This window comes from Symsagittifera roscoffensis, chromosome 7 (assembly GCF_963678635.1).
Source record: "Symsagittifera roscoffensis chromosome 7, txSymRosc1.1, whole genome shotgun sequence".
NCBI classification, from domain to species: Eukaryota; Metazoa; Xenacoelomorpha; order Acoela; family Convolutidae; genus Symsagittifera; species Symsagittifera roscoffensis.
In genome coordinates, this window is record NC_087068.1 from 2,233,304 (window position 1) to 2,254,376 (window position 21,073).

Here is a 21,073-nt window from a genome sequence, read left to right on the forward strand (position 1 = left end):
AACCATGTCGCCTCCAATAGTAACTGCTTCAAGTGATTTAATTAACGAGATATTGATGTTTTTCATGACTTAACAAGTTTTCATAAAACTTAGATTTGAAAACACTTCAAAATTGGAAATTTGCAATCCTATGCTGAGCTGATGTCAGGATTACATTACAGGTTGCAATTTTAGTCTCTATGCGAAATTCTCAAAAGAATTTAGCAGTTTTATTTCTCTCCCAAAATTTTCAGTAAACCACGTAATTTTTTTTTTAAAATTCTGTGGATTGATGTTGGAACTTTTTGAGAACTTTTTTTACACTATATAGAAAGTGCAGTTTTATGCTGCCGGCCTTATGAGGTTCTATGTTTGGGTTAAAACTGCAAATCTGAAATAGTTTGATGATAAGATCTTTTTAGTTTTTTAGTTTATGAAGTAGAAAACCATGTTTGATAGCCCCTGTCTATTTTTACGGTTGTCTTTAGACTTGTGATCAACTTAGTGTGTGAGTACGAACCTTCTTTTTTTCTAACCTAACTCGCAAATAATAGTGTTCATTAAAAGTATTCACTTATTTATAAGTTTCACTGTAGCATTGGAAATTGTATGGCTTCTGTTCTCAGCTTTATTTGAGACTGAGTGTTTAATGGTACCTAATAAGCTTCTTGCCTGAGTGGTTAGTGTGTGAGACGCTTAATCTCTAGGTCGTAGGTTCGAATCTCAGAGGTAGACAATTTTTTACTAATTCGAGGCTAATTTTTAATTTTTATTATTGCACTTTATATAGCTGCTTTTTGTCGTGTTCTCGCAAGTGTTTGCAAAGCTTCGCCTCTTTGAAAATATTTGTTGGCGTGGCAACGTTCAAAATATAATTGTTTCAGAAAGCATTGGTTCTGTAGCTAGACTTGAAACGTAATTCTGAAACGAGTACTTGCCAGGTGTTTTTTTTTAAATCTCAATCAGCTTTTCAATGAAGTGTCGAGCGGCGCAAAATTAATTTCGTAGTTTTTTTGGTTTTATACACAGAAAATTTGTGCTCAAACATTTTCTGAAGTTGATATTAGTGTATCATTTCAACATTATTATTTTTCTATTTCGATCCTACTATTTTTTGTCTTTAGCGAGTTTTGGTTGGGATTTTAAAGTAGTTATTTCAGGTTTCAAGAATGTTTTCGTTTATGCGTTTTATTCTATTTTTTTGACCTTTTTTTAAATAGATTTCGGTTTTTTGATATACCAATTTTTTGCGCCTCTATTTCCCTCTTAGTTATGAGCGAGCGAGCTATAAACTTCTTTTTCCAGTGACAACGCTAAATTTGTTTTAAAGCCTTCAAAGTTTTTGTTTACTCGAGGAAAACAAGTTTTTGAAGCTTCATTTGGTACTTCTTAGCAAATAGAAAGTTTTCAAGAAAATCTGCCCATTTTTGCTCTATTTTTGTTTTATTATTAATTTTTGCAAACAACTGGGTCTTTTATGAGTATTTATTAAAGGTCTAAGCTTTCATCTAAGGTATTATATCGCCATTATAAAAATGACACAAGTTTTCGAAAAAAAAAAAGATTTTTCTTGTGAATGTGGTCGGAACTCCTGTTAATTTAAGTCCACAAAGTTGAACGAGTTGATTATGAGGATAAAACATGGTGACTGCTGAGGGCGTCTTTGACTGAATTCGTTCTCGCAGTATACTTTTCGTGGCCTTTGTATTAGAAACGTAAAAGCTTTCATGTTGGTTACAATCTGTAGATTGCTTTGAGGCTTAACTAATGAAACACTTGATGTTATCATCTGGTTTTTACTTTTAACTCGCAATTGTGTTTAATCTAAGTATTGCCAAACATCTTGACCGCTTAGTCATCTTTTTATGGCGACATTTTTAGGGAATGCGAAGAATAATTCAAAGCTGTAATTGCTCTAAAGCTTTTCTTTTTGAGGTGTTCTGATAACGAAGTTGTTTAAATCAGGTGAGCAAATATGACATAATGGAGGATTGTTTGAACGTTGCTTAACTTCTGTTGAACTGTAGAGCAGAAGAACAGTTTGAGTGTGTTTGTCGAGGGAGCAGAACTAGTTAATCTGTTGTGATTGTGACTTACCTTTATGACTTAAGAGTTCTTAATTCAAGAAAGTAGACTTGAATTGTTTGAATTCAACAGAGCAATTTGAAAATCAGGTAAAGGAAGATAAGTTGGTTTCGTTTATGATTTAAAGTCAGGCCAGCAGCTATTTTGTTTTCTAAACAAATTTCAAATTTTCTGAAGCCTCGTGAAAAATTGATGCTCGGAAATGAAGTTTTTGTCTTAGTTTGGCGTTTCACTGTCTTAATCTTTTAATTTCAGGTCATAGGTTGAACGTTTCACAAGCAATTGGACACTTACTTAATTCAATACTTATGTCACCTGCATTTAAATAACATCATCATACTTTATTGTCTGGCAACAAAGAATATCCAAGAAACAAAATGTCTAATTTCGGGAAAAATCAACTGGCCGACTCTTCGCAGATACCCGTTGCCAAAAATGCCAGTAGTGACGTACTGATGCCAAAACAAGCTTTATTTTCTGCCCAAATCTGCCAGTGGCCAGACATAGTGCAATGGTGCTGCAATAGCGATCAGTCGGAATCTTCAAGACTGTCAGCATGTACCAAATCCTCCCAATGTTCGGACCCCGAGTGCGTTTTCACGGAACCCTGTGCAATTTTGACGTACTTTATGGCGCCTTTGATTGTTGCATTTGCTCTCTGTTTAGGTGCCTCAATTCTAGTTATGACGCCGTTTAAGTACCAGCTTCGCATGCGATGGAAAATTGTGCTTATCTCGACGCTCCTGGTTTGTTTTGCGGCTTCTTTTTCCAATCTGGCCTTCTTTGTATCAACGGTGGGAGTGAAAGCTCCGCATGTTATTGCATTATACTTTGCAGCATTATCGCTTTCGTTTCTCTTGCTTGTTTTGAAGTGTTACAAGCGTAAGCTGCAGATTCGAAACTACCTTGGATTTGGTTTTGATTTGGGAGTTCTAGTAATTTATGGTGCAATAATTGGGCTGCAGTTATACATTACAATTCAGTTTCCGAATTATTACTTTAGTACCTTTCTTACTAGCGTACTGATTCATTCTTTTGTCTTTGTCATTCTCTTGTTGGCGCTCGTAGCTCAAGTTGTGGCAGCTATTGGTCGTCGCGGATTCACGGATCTGAATGAAGAGTCGTACATAACGAATGGGTGCGACCTTGGAATCGGAGAGGACAGGGTGGGGGTGTTTTCATACACCACAATCGGCTGGATAACTCCTTTGATGAACAGGGGGTGGTTTGGGTATCTTAACAGCGTAGACGATACGTTTTTTCTTCCAAGAGACATAGATATACCGACTGTAGCGAACAAACTTGAAGCTCATTTGCAAAGGGAACTTGAAAGTAGCCGCGAGTTCATAGAAGCCGAAATTGAAGAGACATATGGCGATGTAATTGTAAATGAGAAGGATTACGATCCAGAAGTAGACGGCGATGATAAGATTGTGATAGTGGAACCACCTTCCAGAGGACTCTGCTGTTCGGGACTGAAACGTCCGTCAAAGTTCTCACTAATGAAAGTTTTCTTCCAAGTGTTCGGCTGGTCGATTGTGCCTCAATTTTTCTTCAGAATCGCAAGCGATGCGTGTAGTTTATGCAGTCCAGTCTTCTTGAATCTGTTCATAACCTACTTATCGGATGAGAGCCAGGAGGCGAGTTTCAACGTGGGAGCGAGCTATGGACTGGCCATGATTGGGTTGACCATTTTGGGTACTATTTTTGAGCAGATGTACTTCTATCGCAGCTGGAAAGTAACTTTCAGAGCTAGAGGATCTATGATGGTCAATATATATCGAAAACTATTGAAGGTAAGAAGTTTTAAAATACACGATAAATTGCATTGCAACCTCGTTATTGGATGCAAGCTCTTGTTTGTTATTTAACAGTTATATTGAAATATTTCTCATTCCTTCCGCATGAAAGTTTTAAGGTGCCTAAAATAGTGCGAAGAAATGTTTTCTACGCCAAATTTTTGTACCGGTCCTTAAGATTTGCCAAAACAATAGAAGCAATCTTTGCGCATCTTGAAGGTACTTCAGCTTCAAATGTGATTCTGTTTTTAGGTCAACCAGTGCAAACTGTCGAAGTTCTCTTCAGGCGAAATCGTGAATTTCATGAGTCGAGACGCCTTCAACATTTCATACATACCATTATACAGCCATCAGTTCTTCGCAATGCCTGTGAACGTAATAGCAGTTCTGGTGCTTCTCTACTGGCAAGTTGGCATCTCATTTTTAGCTGGAGTGTTTCTATGTCTGCTCTGTGTACCTTTCAACCAGTGGCTCTCTGGTCGAATAATCAAGTACGATGTGAAGTACTACGAACATAGAGATGAAAGAGTTAAAGTTGTCACAGAACTCCTGAATGGAATTCGAACTGTGAAACTAGCAGCACTGGAAGAGTTCTTTGCCCGAAAAATAGCCACGATCAGAAACAAAGAGATCTTCAACATCCGACGTCTGAAGTTCCTCGACGCATTTTGTGTCTACATCTGGGCAGCGCTTCCTGTGTTGCTTGGAGTAGCCATATTCACATCTTACGCAAGTCTTGGTCATACTGTTTCGGCTGCTACTGTTTTCACGGTGTTGTGCTATGTGAATCTTCTTATTGGACCTTTGAATAGCTTTCCGTGGATTCTGAACACTTTGATCGAAGCTTATGTTTCGTTCAAACGTCTTAACAACTATTTTGCTCTCAAAAATTTTGACGCCGATAAGTTCTACTCAGAAAGTGGCGATTTGACACCTTCGCAGTTTGACGAAGACTCTGAACATTCGGATACGACTCCCACCGCTGAAAATGGAGACAGGAGAAATGCAGTTCGAATGCGCAACGCCGTCTTCTCCTACGGTCGCAAAAGCGAAGAAGTTCAGAACGTTAAATCGGTGGTTGTCCGTATGTGTCTTCGAGTTCTATGTATGTCGCATGAAAACGAGAATCCGGATCCAGAACCAAACAACAAAGGGTTCCAGAAGCTGCAGAACATCAATTTGTCTATAGATCACGGTAACTTCATTGGTGTTTTCGGGAAAGTGGGGGCAGGGAAAACCAGCTTATTGTCGGCAGTAATTGGCGAAATGAATAAACAGACGGGAAGTGTGAAAACATCAGAATCTACGCGAGGTTTCGGACTTGTGCCCCAAGAATCGTGGCTGCAAACGGGAACCATTCGAGATAACATCCTTCTCGGTTCCTCATACAACAAAGCATGGTACGAAAAAGTAATCAAAGCTTGTGCTTTGATTGATGATCTAAAATCACTGCCTGATTCTGATCTAACTCAAGTTGGCGAGCGTGGAATTACTTTGAGTGGCGGGCAAAAGGCAAGAGTAAACTTAGCCAGAGCGCTGTACAAAAACTTCGACGTATATTTGCTCGATGATCCCATGTCGGCAGTTGACGCACATGTAGCGGCTCATATCTACAAGAAGTGTATAAGAGGAGTCCTCAGAAACAAGACTGTGATCTTGTGCACGCATCATGTGCAGTATCTTAGAGAGGCAAATTCGGTGGTGCACTTGGAAAATGGACTCATTGCCGCAGTTGGCCGTCCGGAATCTGTGTTGCCGGAATCGGCAGGAGAGTTCAAAGAAGACGATGAAATTCACGAGACACAAGCGAAGGCTGATGGGAAGGACCTAGTTTTGGCAGATCGTGAGAATCCAGATTACCAGGCCGATGAATTAGTTGACGAAGATGAACAAGGTAAAAATATGCTTATTTACGGCGGAATTGAACTGAAAAGGTAAATTAAGATAAGTTGAGTTTGGACAACTTATCACACGGGAAAGGACCAACATACGAGCTGTTAGCTCTTCACGAAGAACCGCGTTTGCACCCCTGCTTAAGAATAACATACAATTTTTTGGCTATTTTTCGGCTTAATGTCGGCCTCGTACATTCGACCTTTCGTTTGAGAGGCGAAGATGTAACCACGTCACCACAGCTCCCGAAAAAGAGTGGAACCAGTCTGATTTAACTAATGTTTTCTATTTTTATGCTATATTTATCCTATAATTGTAGATAAGTTTTAGTCATTTTACCCTTACCGAAAAAAAATTGAAAAAAAAACGAATTTTGTTGATTAATTGCCTTGTTAAAATTTGTTGGTTAATTGCCTTGTTTAAAAGCTGTTTTACAAATTGTGGATTTATCATCTAACTTAGAAAAAAAAGAAGAATTTTTAAATTAATTTTAAAAAAATATATAAAAATCATTGCAAAACATCTATCTATCTATACTATATTTAAATGCGTTTGGCAGCTGTCTCCCCATGTTTAGACTATATCAATTTTGCGTCTGTAACGAAAGAAATTATCGTATTTTATCGTTTAAGCTATATCGTATATTGCAATGCTTCGGAAAATTGCTTCGATTTTCCAGCTTGTGTTTATTTGGCAATGGCAAAGTTTGAAATTAGCAACCCAAAAGTGGGATGCTGTCAGGGCTCCCTCAGGGGTCGCAAATTCAGCCTCGAAATGTGAATGCCAAATCTTTTTACTTTACGAGATACGATGATTCCTGTGATTTTTTCGAATGTTTTCATATAAATTAGATTTCAAAAATTTCAAAACATTCGAAATTCTCAACACTGTACTTGGTTGCTGTCAGGGCATTCGCAGGGGTTGCTAAACTTGCCACAAAATCTGACTGCTCAATTCCTTTTAGTCTCCGAGATATGATTTTTGAAAGTTTTTTAAAAATTTTTGTTTTAAATAAATTAATTAAATTTGATATTAGCAACACCACTTTGGTGGGGCGCTGTCAGGGTCCTTTCACGGATTGCAAATCGTGCCTCCAAAAATGTCTGCTCAAATACTTCTAGCTTCCGTGATACGATGATGTTTTATGATTTTTTTTCAAAAAAAATAGATTTGAAAAAATTTGAAATTTCGAACACCTCAAAAAGTGACCGCTCAATTTTTAGTTTCCAAGATATGACGTTTTTTATGACCTTTTGAAAGTTTTCAAAATTTTAGATTTGAAAAACATCACAAATTTTGATGTTAGAAACCCTATGTTGGGGTGCTGCTAGGGTACTTTCAGACGTTGTAAACCTTGCCTCAAAATATGACTGCTCAATTTTTTTGAGTTTTCGAGATCTGACGTTTTTTTTTTCAAAACTTTTCAGTAAACTAAGATTTAAAAATTTTCACAAAATTGAAATTCCCAAACCTGACGTCGGGTATTGACGAGGTGCTCTCATCTTGTCTCCAATGGTGACGGCTCAAATGCTTTTAGTTTCCGAGATATGACGTTTTTTCAAACTTTTTCAGAAAAATTTGAAAAAAAATTCCTAACCCTATAATGGCGTGTTCTCAGGGTTCTCTCAGAGGTTGCAATTCTTTCCTCCAAGTTTGACTGCTCAAATCATTTCCGTTTCCGAGATATGTACCATTTGTATGATTTGTGAAAAATTCGAAGCACCGTAGGTGCGTAACACGCTAGTATTTATAAAATCTTCAAAATTTCGTAATTTTGGAAAGGAATGAGCTATTTTTGCAATAGTTTTGCAGTCGGAACCTTCGGTGTAACTTGTAGAGCAACCGGTTATTTTTGTTCACATTTAAGGTGTCGGAGACGTTGACCTGAAGTTGTACGTCAAGTACTTCGAAGCGTCTGGAAAGTTTCTCTGCGTCATTACGTTAGTGGCTCTGACTTTGATGCAGGCCTCCAAAAACTCGTCCGATTGGTGGCTTACTTTCTGGACTGACAGCTTAAACAAATCTGCTCCTGTTGCATCTGGAACTCAGCCTACGACACCAAGTTTGTACAATGACTACCGAACTAGGTTGAGTCACAACTTCTACCACATTAACTTCATACATGTTGGACACGAGAATTCGGAGACATACGAGCACCTGTCGTTGCCGTACAGAATCCGGTCTGATGTTGTAGAAAATAATGCGGACGACTACAGATTCTATCTTTTGATCTACGGACTGATCGCTATGTTCAACAGTTTCTTCTCACTCTTCCGAGCTTTCTCATTTGCGATTGCAAATATACGTGCAAGTATCCGAATTCACGAAACACTCCTGGATTCGGTGATGAAGTTCAAAAACTCTATATTTTCGGTCACGCCTGTGGGGCGAATCGTGAACAGATTCTCCTCAGATGTGAGTGTGTTGGACGACGATCTGCCCTTCATGTTTAACATCCTCCTAGGCCAATCATTCACAGCCATGGGACTTCTAATTGTTATTCTTGTTAGCGTTCCCTACATTATCCCTCTCGTTCTGATAATGATGCTGGTCTTTTATAGACTTCAAAGGTACTACAGGAAAAGCTCACGAGAGCTGAGGCGAATCGCGACTGCTAATATGTCACCGGTATACCATCATTTTAACGAGTCACTTTACGGCGCCTCCGTTATAAAGGCAATGCAGATCAAAAACGTCTTCATGGACGAAAACGAACGAAGAGTGGTACGAGCGAACCGAGCACGATTCAACGAACGAGCTGTTCAGAGGTGGTTCGGAATCCGAGTTCAGTTGGTCTCGGCTGTCATTCTGATGTTGTCGATAGCTGTCGGACTTTTCCAGAAGCAGTTTGCTCCTCACCTAATCAAAAGTGGACTCCTAGGTCTTTGCTTGAGCTACTGTTTGACGATTCGCTCTACTCTAACTCAATTGTTGGCCACATTTGCAGAGAACGAGAAGAATATCATTTCTGTGGAGAGAATTGACGACTACAGTGACCCGGAGAAGTTTGAAAAGTTGGAAGGTGAAATAAAGTCTGAGGAGCTGAGACATTGGCCAAATAAAGGCAGGAAACATTTCCATTTTGTTTTCAAATTCGCAGTAGATACATAAATTGAACTCGATAATAAAATATTTTTGGTGAGCCATAGCCTAACCTAAAAAAACTGCAAGGCTTAAAAAAATTTTTTCGACCATTAAAGATTTTTTTAGCTAATTCTTACTGACCATAGTAGTCATCTCAACTTTTTGAATCAACTAATGATGTTTTTACTCCAGCAAATAATTCAAATGTGTTCTTTGGAATTTGTTTCAAGTAATGAGGATACGTTTCACCTATAAAAATTAGAAGGTTTTTTGTTTTTCCATTCCAGGTTCTATCGAGTTCAAAGACGTCACTCTGCGTTATGGTGACGATGAAACCAAAGATCCCGCTCTTCGCAACCTCTGCATGCGAATCGAAGGTGGAGAGAAAGTCGGAATTTGTGGACGAACAGGCGCGGGTAAATCATCCATTCTCTCAGTTTTGTTCCGTTTGGAGCAGATCTGTGGCGGGAAAATCTTCATCGACGGAATAGATATAGGACAGGTCCCAGTGCGATTTCTGAGATCGAGACTGTCAATCATTCCCCAGGATCCGTTTCTGTTCACGGGAACTGTCCGGGAAAACTTGGACCAGTCGCCTGATGACTCAAAAGTGAATGATGATGAGTTATGGCAAGCACTTGAAAGGTGAGATGTTTTGCTGGTCTCATTTTTTTTTGTTCCGTCACAGATGTGTCAAAGATAATTTTTTTGCCCAATTTTGGTTCGTTGGTGGTTGATCAAGTGTTATATCATATTAAAGCCCTGTTGGATCGTTTAGTGGCTAGTGTTTGTTTACTTCAAGGGACCGTAGCGCAGTAGCGACGACATGAGACTCCCACTACAGATCGGGGATTGCAATCTGGAACATCAAAGTAGATTAAATAGTTCAGTTTTCATTTGGTGGCATTTTTGCTGCATAGCATTGGCAATTTAATAGCAACTGTAACTGCTTCGTTGCTAGCTAGTTCTAGTAAGCTTTTAATTTATGGCGGCGATAATGTCAGGACGTGAGACTCGTAAGCCACAGGTCGGAGGTTCAATTTCGGCACATTAAACTTTTCTTTGGCATTTTTGTTGCATGGCATGAGCAATTTAATAGCAACTGTAGCTGTTTTATTGGTATCTAGAGTTTGTAATTTTTTAGGTGATTTTGGCGCAGAAGCGAGACTAATCGCCAGGTCGAAGATTCGGTTCCGATACCTAGCAAAAAATATATATTTTTCAAGGCTTAATTTTTTTTATTACTTGATTTTTGACTTTTCTCTTGCAATTTTCTCGCTGGTGCTTGCAAAGTGCAGCTGAGCCTCTGGGTTTTAAAATGCTATAGTTAGATTGCGCAGCAGCCGGCTGTCGTTGTTTCAGTATGTTAAGTTTTTTTGGCAATACATCCAAATATGATGGTAAGTAAAGGCTTAAACTTAAAGCTTTTATCCATTGGTCTCAAAAACTACTGTACCGTTTGTTAGTTTTGCGATCAGCATTGTGTGTTATTACGTACATTCTTTTTTTCTGACCTAACTCGCAAATAAAAGTGTTCATTAAAATAGTAAATTTCACTGTAGCATTGGAAATTGCATAGCATCTGTTTTCAGCTTTATTTGTTTTAGCTTTATTTTTTGCACAATATGAAAGTGTAGTCTTATGCTGTCGGCCTTATGAGGTTCTATGTTTGGGTTAAAACTGCAAATCTGAAAAAGTTTGGTGATAAAAACTTTTTAGTTTTTTTTAAGTTTTTGAAAGAGAAAACCATGTTTGATGGCCCCTGTCTATTTTTACGGTTGTCTTTTCTTGTGATTAACTTAATATGTTATAACGAACCTTTTTTTTCTAACCTAACTCGCAAACAATAGTGTTTATTACTTCAAATTGTGTTTATTACTAATTAAAAGTATTCACGTCTTTATAAATTTCACTGTAGCATTGGAAATTGCATAGCATCCGTTCTCAGGTTTATTTGTGACTAAGTGTTTAATGGTACCTAATAAGCCTTTGGTACCTTTGCCTCTGGGTTTTAAGTTGCTGTAGTTAGATTGCACAGCATCCGGCTGTCGTTGTTTCAGTATGTGAGGTTGTTTTGGCAATATATCCAAATATGATGGTAAGTAAAGGCTTAAGGTTAAGAGCTTTTATCCATTGGTCTCAGAAACTACTGTTAAGTTTTTTACACTTGCGATCAGCATTGTGTATTATTACGTGCCTTCTTTTTTCTGACCTAACTGGCAATTAAAAGTGTTCATTTCACTGTAGCATTGGAAATTGCATAGCATCTGTTCTCTGCTTTATTTGTCGTGGCTAGTGTTTGGTATCTATTAAACTTCCGTGGCTGAGTTGTTAGTGTGTGAGACTCTTAATCTCTAAGTCGCAGGTTCGAAGCTCAGAGTTAGCCGAATTTTTACTAATTTGAGGCTTATTTCTAATTTTTATTATTGAACTTTATAGCTGCTTTTTGTCATGTTCTCACCTCTGTATCAAAAAATGTTACCAATGGACAGGCCGACTGCCCTTGTGTGCCTGCATTATTTGCTTGTCTATTTTTATTTTACCCCACGTCATGAGGCCTTCCCCACGTTCTGATTTAGGATATTGTTTCCAGGTGTTTGTTAAGAACCCTTTTAATGACATGTTCTACTAGATTCTAATTGAAAGTTTCAGAAGTTGAGTTTTCTCGTTTCTTGGCATGTGCTGCAGCTACATAGTAGTCGCCAGGTGCATGGGTCATTTTCGTTGTAGCTTTTTCGGAAAAAGTCTGTATACTAGACGAGGTTTTGTTTTGTGATATTGATCGAATACGGTGTCTTCTCTGAATATGGTAGTCGTTGAAGAGGTTGGTCAGAGTTCTGGCACGGATCCAGAAATTGCAATCGCATTTTATCAGTCTCATGCGACTAGCGGTACAGTTGCGAGTTCTTAGACTTCTTGTTTCTCCGTAATCAGATATTGAGAATTATTCGGTCCAATTGATGTCGACTTTTCCGTTGATTATATTTTCACACGAAAAGTCATGACACTGAGAAAAGTCAAAATTGTGATTTTTTGACCGTTTTTTGAACTTTTTGACGTTTCTCGAAAACTATCTTCCCTAATCTGAGATTTTGATTCAATTGAGAGTACGGATTGTGAGAGGCTCCTCTGTGTGAACGCCTACACCAAATTTTACCAAAACAATTTACGCCCTCAGAAATGTCCATTTTGTGACTTTAAGTTAGTTTTATGTAACTTTTTGGTTTTTCTCAATTACTCTCCAAAACCTGGGATTATTGCTTCAGTCGAAAGAACAAGGGACGTGTAAAGCCCCCTGTGTGAGCGGGTCAGCCTTTTTTTCTTCACTAGATGTAATGGTCCTCGGAAAAGTCAAGTTTATGATTTTTCGACCGTTTATTCAAGACTTTTTGATTTTTCTCGAAAACAACCCTCCCAAATCTGAGATTTTGATTTCAATCGAAATTACGAGTTAAAAGAGGCTCCTCTGTGTGAGTTGTCATGACCAAATTTGTAACAATAAAAGTTAAGCCCTCAGAAAAGTCGACTTTCCGACCTCTTGACTGTTTTTACGCTCGCGATTAGCAAGCGTTATCAAATCGGTTGTAAGACTTTAATAACTTGTTTATTAGAATCATTTGGTATCTTGGTTGATAATGAATTCAAATTTTGAAGCGTCTCAGGCGTCTTTAGACATGATGGAGAACGAATACGCTTTGGACGGCAAATGTCCTGCGTTCGAATCTGACCGAGACCTGTTTTTCTCGGCCTCAATGATTTCAGCCTATTTTTTATCGGCTTACTCATCTAATTTTGGGTCATTCGAGGGAACCATAATTTGTATGCTTACCTCTTGGTCGCACAAAATGTTAAAGGTCTCAGAATAGACTTAACTTTTCATGGCATTTCTGAATGTGTTTTTGGTCGTGTTTTCCGCAAATAGGTCATCCTTCCAGTGGTTCTGACCACTTGCTTCCAGTTTTCTATGGTACTGTATTAGGTTGAGGCAGTTGCGATTAATGACAAAATTTGAGTTTTTCTAGAAGTAGTTGATGTGATACTTTGTCGATATCGCGAACTCCTTTTCCAACCTAACTCGCATACAATTTTTGTTCAACAAAAGCGTTGCTCATTTTGAGTGTCTGTTGCCTGCCTGCGCACTTGTATTATTAGCATTTATTTTAAACGCTTTTTTGTTGTCTGACGTTTGGAAGAAAGCAAGGGCTTAGTTCATTCGGCTCATGTTTAGATTCCCTCGCCTCTGGGTCGTTGGCCCAAATCCTAGAGCGCCGAATTTTTCCGAAGTTCATTTGCTATTTTTCTTCAATTTCAAAGCTGTTTGTTGCCTTTTTCTGCTTGTTGGTGAAGTGCAGCTTGTCTGTGCGGAGAACTACTTTTATATTAGTAAATTCACGAGACAGCAATGCGGGTGCTTCAATGGCGTAGGCATGTGACTTCTCTTCTAAGACTCCGTGCTTCAAGACCCATAGCTAGCTATTTATGTTTAAACTTATTTCAGCGTTTTCGTACTTTTTAGACTAAAGCCCCTTTTGTCTAATTTTGCGAAATGGAGTTTCACCTCTATGCTCAAAAGTGCAGCTTTGTATCTGCGTAAAAATTGTAAAAATGAGTAATGGAATTTTACAAAGGTAACATCCTATAAGCTTTCTTTGAGGTTTCTAAAGTTACGTGTAGGAAATATGCGCTTAAGTCTTAGTTCATTTGAACAATTAAAGCTCATTGAAATTTGATGTCTATCTTTTCAGGGCGCACATGAGAGAAGCAGTTGAAAAACTTGGAGGTCTGGATGCGGAAGTTGGGGAAAAGGGACAGTACTTCTCAGCTGGACAGAAACAACTGATCTGTCTCGCCCGCGCTCTCCTACTGGACACCAAGATACTCTGTCTGGACGAAGCAACTGCCAACGTCGACACCGAAACAGACTCCAAAATCCAGCAGACCATTCGAGAAGAGTTCCAAAACAGGACGGTGATCACCATTGCACATAGAATCAACACTATATTGCACTGCGGAAAGGTGATTGTGTTGAGTAAAGGTCAAGTTTGCGAAGAAGGTGCTCCCATGGACTTGATTGAGCAAGAAGACAGTCATTTTGCATTGCTGGTGGCGCAGTCTGGGACTAATACACACAACACCAGTTGATTTTTAACTAACCAAGATAAGCAATCAGGGTTCAGTGTTGCAACCAAACATCACAATTATAGTCGCTAGATTAATGAGGCCACGTGTTAGCTTGTTTCTTATATCTTACCAAATATATAGTCTATACGATACAATTTCTATAGTTGAACTGAAACGGTATCTTGCTCACTAAACTCTGCCCCCTCCCCCCCTTCCGTGCCTAAGTCCAAAATGGGGAAAGTTTTTTTATGCACAAGGTACAAAATTTACATATGTTTGAACCATTGAATTAGTCCTTTATAGGGATACCAAGGTGCCAGGGGGGTGTAGTTAACAAGATCCCTGAAACGAAAAAAAGATAAGATTTCATTAAAAGTTAAATCAACAAGAAGGATGATTTTTAATCAGAAAATTAAGAATTTTTTTCTTTAGATTCGTATGTGCAATTTTTTTTCAAGCAGTTCAACGTTCACGTTCTCTTCAGTCAAGGTGCTAATTGAGTAAAATCTTTTCTATTTAAGATTTAGCTGGTCTAAAATCAGCCAGTGCTAGAAAACCTTTCATTCATTCTGCGTGTATAGATAGGCAATAAATAATCTGTAGATGTTATATAAAAATCAAAATCCACATATTTTTGTATTCAACGAATTTTTGTGTGTTTGTAGGAGTTAATTTTGAATAGAGTATATGTGCTACAAAAAATTTAGGTCTTTGGGCTCGTCTGAACTTGTGCTAGAAAGTCGTGAATGCATCAGGTCTCCCTGTTTTTTTTTCACGTCTCCCTGATTGAGAGTAATGAACCTAGTGAAGACTTTTTGATAGGTCTTGGTGATTTTTTTTTGTTTTTTCAGGAAAAATCTTAAAATGCTCATGAGTACAGTTGTGCATTCATACATATTAATGCATTTATGAATGCTCTTAGGTATATATGCACTTTTTGAGTTCCATTGAAATTCATCTGTAAATAGCGCTCTCCAAATACGAACGTGGAAATGGCGCGAAAAAACGGGAACAATTTTAGTTTCGAAAGTGGAAAATTGATTTCCAGCGGAATAAAAACTTTACCTGTTGATCCAGTTTTCTCAAGTTGGGTTTTTGTTATCAATAAAGCGCCAATCTTGAACTTTTCTAGAAATTTAACGAGCGAAAATTTTTTTTCTTGGAAATTCGAAAGTTGATTACTCATTACTCTTTTCCAACTGTCTGTTGGCTATGTTTGAGTTCCTGTTAATAATTCAAATTGCAGTTTGTTTTTGCAGGTTAGATATATGTACATTGAATTCATCGTCTGAGCCCATGTATGTGTTAATAACCGCAAAATGTGAATATACTTTTTTGTATTTAATTTTAGTTGTTCAGCCGTTGAAGGAAAATGGTAAATAATTAAGTTCACCACGTCTAGACTTGGTCTGTATGAAAACTTTATAGGTAATTGAACTTGGCTTGTCTGTCGGTCTAGACATCTTTAAGGTGAATGCTCGTCTAACCTAATATGGCTAGACAGACTGAAGTCTAGACAATGAACTGAATGAATATTTGACCGTTTTAACCGGACAAGCGATTTGTCTAGACATATTGCTTGTCCGGTTAAAGTGCAAATAAGTTGGAGTTGAGTTTAAAACACGAAATGAGCAGTGAAGCTTATAGTCTAATGAAAGCTAAATACAGTAGGTATATATAAACACATCCGCTTTTTTGCTCTAAACCAACTCCCTACTTAATTTTGCCGTTGTAATTTCTTTCGTTCAGTAAAATAAAATTGTCAATAAAATGCACCTGATTTGAAAATAACAAAATTAACAAATGTTTTCCGAGCAGAATATTTAATCAAAATTATATTGTCTTATCTGTTTTCTTCTAAGCACCCGAAGATTTTAAAAGCGTTATAAGATAATCATGAAGAGAAAAAATTCTAATTTCACTACTAATGCAAGCAATTCTACAATAATAATTTTATCACGTGAAGAAAAAGTTCTAGCAAAATTGGCTATGATGACATAGATGCAAAGTTTAAATCGGTACTGCGAAGTGATTTTCTTTGTTTACGTTCTGACGTCAAGTTTCTAAGTTGCATAAAAGTCGAAAGTTAATTATGAAAATCTCAAAATTGCAAGAAAACGCTTGCAAAAACTGTTTCGGAATGTTTTACACTGCCTAAGTTTTTCTCCTGGATCTATCTATGTTTTTTGGACTCAATTGTCATTCTTGTAGCCAAGTTTGATAGTGAAAGAAGAGTTGAAATATTAATTGAAACGATGTAATAAAAAATTTGTTAGATGATAATGCATAAAATATTAGTTGAAAACTTTAATGTCAGAAATTTTGGATCTCTTTGCCTAACATGGAAAACAAGCTGGTCAAATTTAAGCGGTTTATATTTCTGAGAACTAAAATTGTGTTGTCTAAGAGTCCGACCAAAAGCTGTTATCGTCTTAATCGTCTCATTTGCCGGAAACAATTAGCACACTACACTCTGTGATTGGATTTTTCGAGGTGTGATTTGACTTTGCTTTAAAGTTAATTCAATTTCATTTGATAAAAGGAATAAAAATGAAAAATTTCCCAAATGGCATAAATTTCATGCAACAGTTGAATTGAAAAAATCGAGAACAACTTTTCGTGAACAATGTGAGAAAATTAGTCAAGTTGTCAATTCAAATGTTGATTGACTTTTGATCTTGAAAAAATTGTAGATTTTTTATCAAAAACGAAAAGTTTCGGAAGTGGATTTTAATTTTTAGAATTTCCAGCAGAATAAACAATAAGTCTGACTCAGTTTATTCTACTTGTGTTATTAGAAGAAAGTTTAGATGATTTTTGAATTTCAGTACCTAAATACAAATTTTTTTTAGAAAAAAAAATTGCTGCACGTTTTTTAAAAGTTTTTTTTTGGTTAAAAAAAATCTGGTAGTGTGTGGTGAAATGGGTAGTGTTTATTTAAAAGCTAATAAAGTTTCAGATTCAAACATGACAATGTGAAAGTGTCTCTAAATCAGAATAGAGACACCACATGAAAACTTCTCGAGACTATGACCAGTTTACTCTCCTAAATATGATTGGATTCCTGGCTCTGTCTTCTTAGATAAACCAGGTTTTGGAACTTTCTCACTGGAATCATTTGTTACCAGTTTACTACAGAAGCGGAAACCAAATGAAGCTTCTTCGAAGATTTCAAAACTGGTCCAGAAGGCAGAGTTCTCGGCTCAATTGGGTAAAACGAGTGATTGTTTTTACGAATTGACCGGTCAGTTCGGCCATTCTTGGAAGAATCCAGGGATTCGTTGCATCATTTTAGTCTGGGCATTAAGTCTAGCCACGGATCCGAGATGTCCGTTTGAATCACATCGGACAACTTTTTCGAACCAGTCTGTGTGAATTTCAACACAAAAGCGCTCTTTTTATTGATGCAATTTTGTTATTGTTCGAAAAGATGTCACGTGGGATCTTCACTTTCGCAGCTGGGGATGAAAATATTGTTGAAATCAGCCTGCTGTTTGCGATGTGACGGCGGACAAGGCGGTCAACGATGTTCGAATTGAAGCTGGAATTTGTTTCGGAATTTGATTCGACCTTCTGTTGACGAGAACCGGACCACACCTAATAACTTCGCAAATCGCTCCCTTTCAAAGTCCAGTTTTTGAAGTCTACCAAATCTCAAGTGAGCTGAAAGTGGGCTTCGAAAATTGGCAATGGGAGATGGACTTTACTGTTACTGGGTCACTCATGGCTAAAGCCCCCAGTCATTACTTCATTACTTTCTCTTTACTTTTACTTGGAGTTTTACCAACTTGATTTGCCTGCAGAACTGAACGGGTGGATCGGGATGACTCTAGATACCCATTATTGCGACTCCTTGTTTTCTTATGTATGTGTTATAATTGATACTTATATCAAGAAAACTACTGAAACTAAGAATAAAAATAAAACCAAGCTGAAAATAAGTTTTTTTTCTTCCCGAGTTAAGCTTCCGAAAACATCAGGTCTTGTAGAAATAGTGAATAATTTAATGCATCTTGTTTTTCTATCTTAAGTTCAACCTATTGGTTTTTCTGGAACTAAAAGCCAGTTCTACTCACCACGCGAGACCCTCTGTTTTTTCGTAACATCTGTGAAGTTCTCTTTGCTCGTGTTGTTTTGTCAGCTTAATTTAACAGCACGGACTTTCTTTTATTGATAATTGAGTAGTTGTAAGTATTTGGCAACTAAGATGTTTTTGATGTTCTAAAGTTGTGGTATTTAATTTAGTTTGAAGTGCTGGAGCTGATTTTTTGTATATTGTGGATATTTCATTTATTTCACTTGTCTAAATATTTTTTGGCTATTCAGTTTCCTCTTCGTTAAGATAAAATTCTTCTGCGTATACGTTCTTTCTATCTGTATTAAGCGTGAATTAAACCAAGTGATTTTTCATTTAGGTCGGAGTGGTTCTCTACTTCGGCGTTTTGGCTTTGGTTTTGTTCTTAAAGTTCACTTCAAAATACTTAGCTAAACATGATACATCGCTTTCTCCAATAAGAATGTAGACATTGCGCAAAAATTGTAGCTTGGCTCTAAGCTCCGAAAGTGGATTTTAAATTTCTGATTTTGGTCTTAGTTTCATTGAAAACCTGACAATAATAATAACAGTTTTTTGAAATCTATCTATCTATTATTTAATTGGCGTTTCACGTGACACATGTTTAAGAAGTCCCTATGTTGACGTGTTTAAGAAGTACCTATTTTTGCATGTTTAAGTTTTTTCAACGTATTATTTTTTGCATATTTAACGAAAATATTTTGCACGTTTAAGCTATACCGTAGGTTAAAATGTTTAAGAAATTTCATTTGGCTCATGTTTAAGTCTGTTGGTATGTTAAAAAGCCGAAAAATTGCAAGATTTGAAATTTTTATATATACATACGTTCTATACATTTCTATATAGTGGGGTGCTGTTAAGTACCTTTAGGGGTTGCAAATCTGGCGTTCAAGTATGACAGCTCAAATCCTTATATTGTTCGAGATATGGCGCTTCTATGATTTTTTAATTTTTTTTTCAAAAAACCTAGAAAGAAAAAACCCAACCGAACTTGAATTTTGAACCCTATAGTGGGGGTGCTATCAGGGTATATTCAGGGGATGCAAATCTGGCGTCCAAGTATGACTGCTCAAATCCTTTTTTTCGAGATATGGCGTTTTTATGTTTGTTTTAGTTTTTTTTTTTCAAAAAACTTAGATTTCAAAAAACTAACCGAACTTCATTTTCTCAACCCTATAGTGAGGTGCTGTCAGAGTACATTCAGGAGTGGCAAATCTGGCGTCCAAGTATTACTGCTAAAATCTTTTTAGTTTTCGAGAAATCGCGTTTTTTATTTTTTCTTTTTCAAAAAAATTTAGATTTGAAAAAAAAAATAGATACAAAAAACTAACCGAGCTTGAATTTCTCAACCTTATAGTGGGGTGCTGTCAGGGTATGTCCAGGAGTTGCAGATCTGGCGTCCAAGTGTGACTGCTCAAATTCTTTTGGTTTTCGAGAATTTGCGTTTTTTGTGATTTTTTAGTTTTTTTTCCAAAAAACTTAGATATTAAAAAACTAACCGAACTTGAATTTCACAACCCTATAGTTGGGTGTTATCAGGATATATTTAGGGTCTGCAAATCTGGCGTCCAAGTATCACTGCTCAAATCCATTTGGTTTTTGAGAAATTGCGTTTTTTATGATTTTTTCATGTTTTTTTTTTTCAAAAAAAAGATAATAAAACTGACCGAGCTTGATTTTCTCAATATTTGAGAATCCTTTTGGTTTTCTTGATATGGCGTTTTTTATGATTTTTTCATTTTTTTTCCTAAGAATTTAGATGTAAAAAAACTTAGGTGTAAAAAAAATTAACCGAACCTCAATTTCTCAACCGTATAGTGAGGTGCTGTTAGGGTACATTCAGGGGTGGCAAATCTGGAGTCCAAGTATGACTGCTCAAATCTTTTTGGTTTTCGAGATATGGCGTTTTTTATATTTTTCTCATAATTTTAAGAAGAAGAAAATTAGATATAGAGAAACTTGGATGCGAAAAACTAGAACTTCAATTTCTCAACCCTATAGTGGGGTGCTGTCAGGTTATTTTCAGGAGTTGCAAATCTGGCGTTCAATTGTGACTGCTCAAATTCTTTTGGTTTTCGAGAAATTGCGTTTTTTGTGATTTTTTAGTTTTTTTTTCAAAAAACTTAGATATTAAAAAACTAACCGAACTTGAATTTCCCCACCCTATAGTGGGGTGCTCTCAGGGTAAATTCAAGGGCTGCAAATCTGGCGTCCAAGTAGCTATGCTCAAATCCATTTGGTGTTCGAGAAATTGCGTTTTTTATGATTTTTTCATTTGTTTTTTCCAAAAAACTTAGATGTAAAAAAAATAAACCGAACCTCAATTTCTCAACCCTATAGTGGGGTGCTTTCCGGGTACCTTCAGGGGTTAAAAATCTGGAGTCCAAGTATGACTGCTCAATTTCTTTTTGGTTTTCGAGAAATGGCGTTTTTTATGATTTTTTTCATATTTTTTTTTCAAACAAACTGAGATATTAAAAACTAGATAAAAAAACACTCCGAACTTCAATTTCTCATATTTATAGTGAGTTGCTGTCAGGGTACATTAAGGTGTGGCAAATCTGGAGTCCACGAATGACTGCTCAAATCCTTTTGGTTTTCGAGATATGGCGTTTTTTATGATTTTTTCATGTTTTTTTTTTAAATAAGATATAAAAACTGACCGAACTTGATTTTCTCAACCTTATAGTGGGTTGCTGCCAGGGTACATTCAGGCGTTGCAAATCTGGAATCCAAGTATGACTGCTCAAATCCTTTTGGTTTTCGAGATATGGCGGTTTTTATGATTTTTTCTTTTTTTTTTCCAAAAAAACTTATATATATATAAACTAACCGAGCTTGAGATTCTAAAACCCTATAATGGGTTGCTATCGGGGAAAATCCAGGAGTTACAAATCTGCCGTCCAAGTATGACTGCTCAAGTTGTTTTGGTTTTCGAGATATGGCGTTTTTTATGATTTTTTTCATTCTTTTTCATTTTTTTTTTTTCAAAAAAAACTTAGATAAAAAACTAACCGAACTTGAATTTCTCACAGCT

The 21,073-nt window shown here is 36.9% G+C and overlaps 1 protein-coding gene across 2 annotated transcripts; it reads left to right on the forward strand.

Moving 5' to 3' along the window:
• Positions 1-2,027: 2,027 nt before the first annotated feature.
• On the forward strand, positions 2,028-14,188 carry LOC134850978 (ATP-binding cassette sub-family C member 10-like). 2 transcript variants are annotated; one of them, XM_063866818.1, is made up of 6 exons: positions 2,028-2,153; positions 2,320-3,860; positions 4,116-5,757; positions 7,624-8,820; positions 9,128-9,485; positions 13,586-14,188. In XM_063866818.1, exons 2-6 carry the CDS (start codon positions 2,442-2,444, stop codon positions 13,980-13,982), a joined length of 5,013 nt encoding a protein of 1,670 aa, XP_063722888.1. In that variant the 5' UTR covers positions 2,028-2,153; positions 2,320-2,441; the 3' UTR covers positions 13,983-14,188. The 2 variants fall into 2 exon arrangements, with proteins under 2 accessions (XP_063722888.1, XP_063722889.1); XM_063866819.1 differs by having other exon boundaries at positions 2,050-2,153; positions 2,731-3,860.
• Positions 14,189-21,073: the final 6,885 nt, after the last annotated feature.

Excerpts from the sequence above, each read along its gene's own strand:
- LOC134850978 (XM_063866818.1), top strand. The coding sequence starts at position 2,442 with ATGTCTAATTTCGGGAAAAATCAACTGGCCGACTCTTCGCAGATACCC. Across the intron at positions 5,758-7,623 it reads AGTTGACGAAGATGAACAAG|GTGTCGGAGACGTTGACCTG; the intron begins GTAAAAATATGC and ends TTCACATTTAAG. Across the intron at positions 9,486-13,585 it reads TTATGGCAAGCACTTGAAAG|GGCGCACATGAGAGAAGCAG; the intron begins GTGAGATGTTTT and ends CTATCTTTTCAG.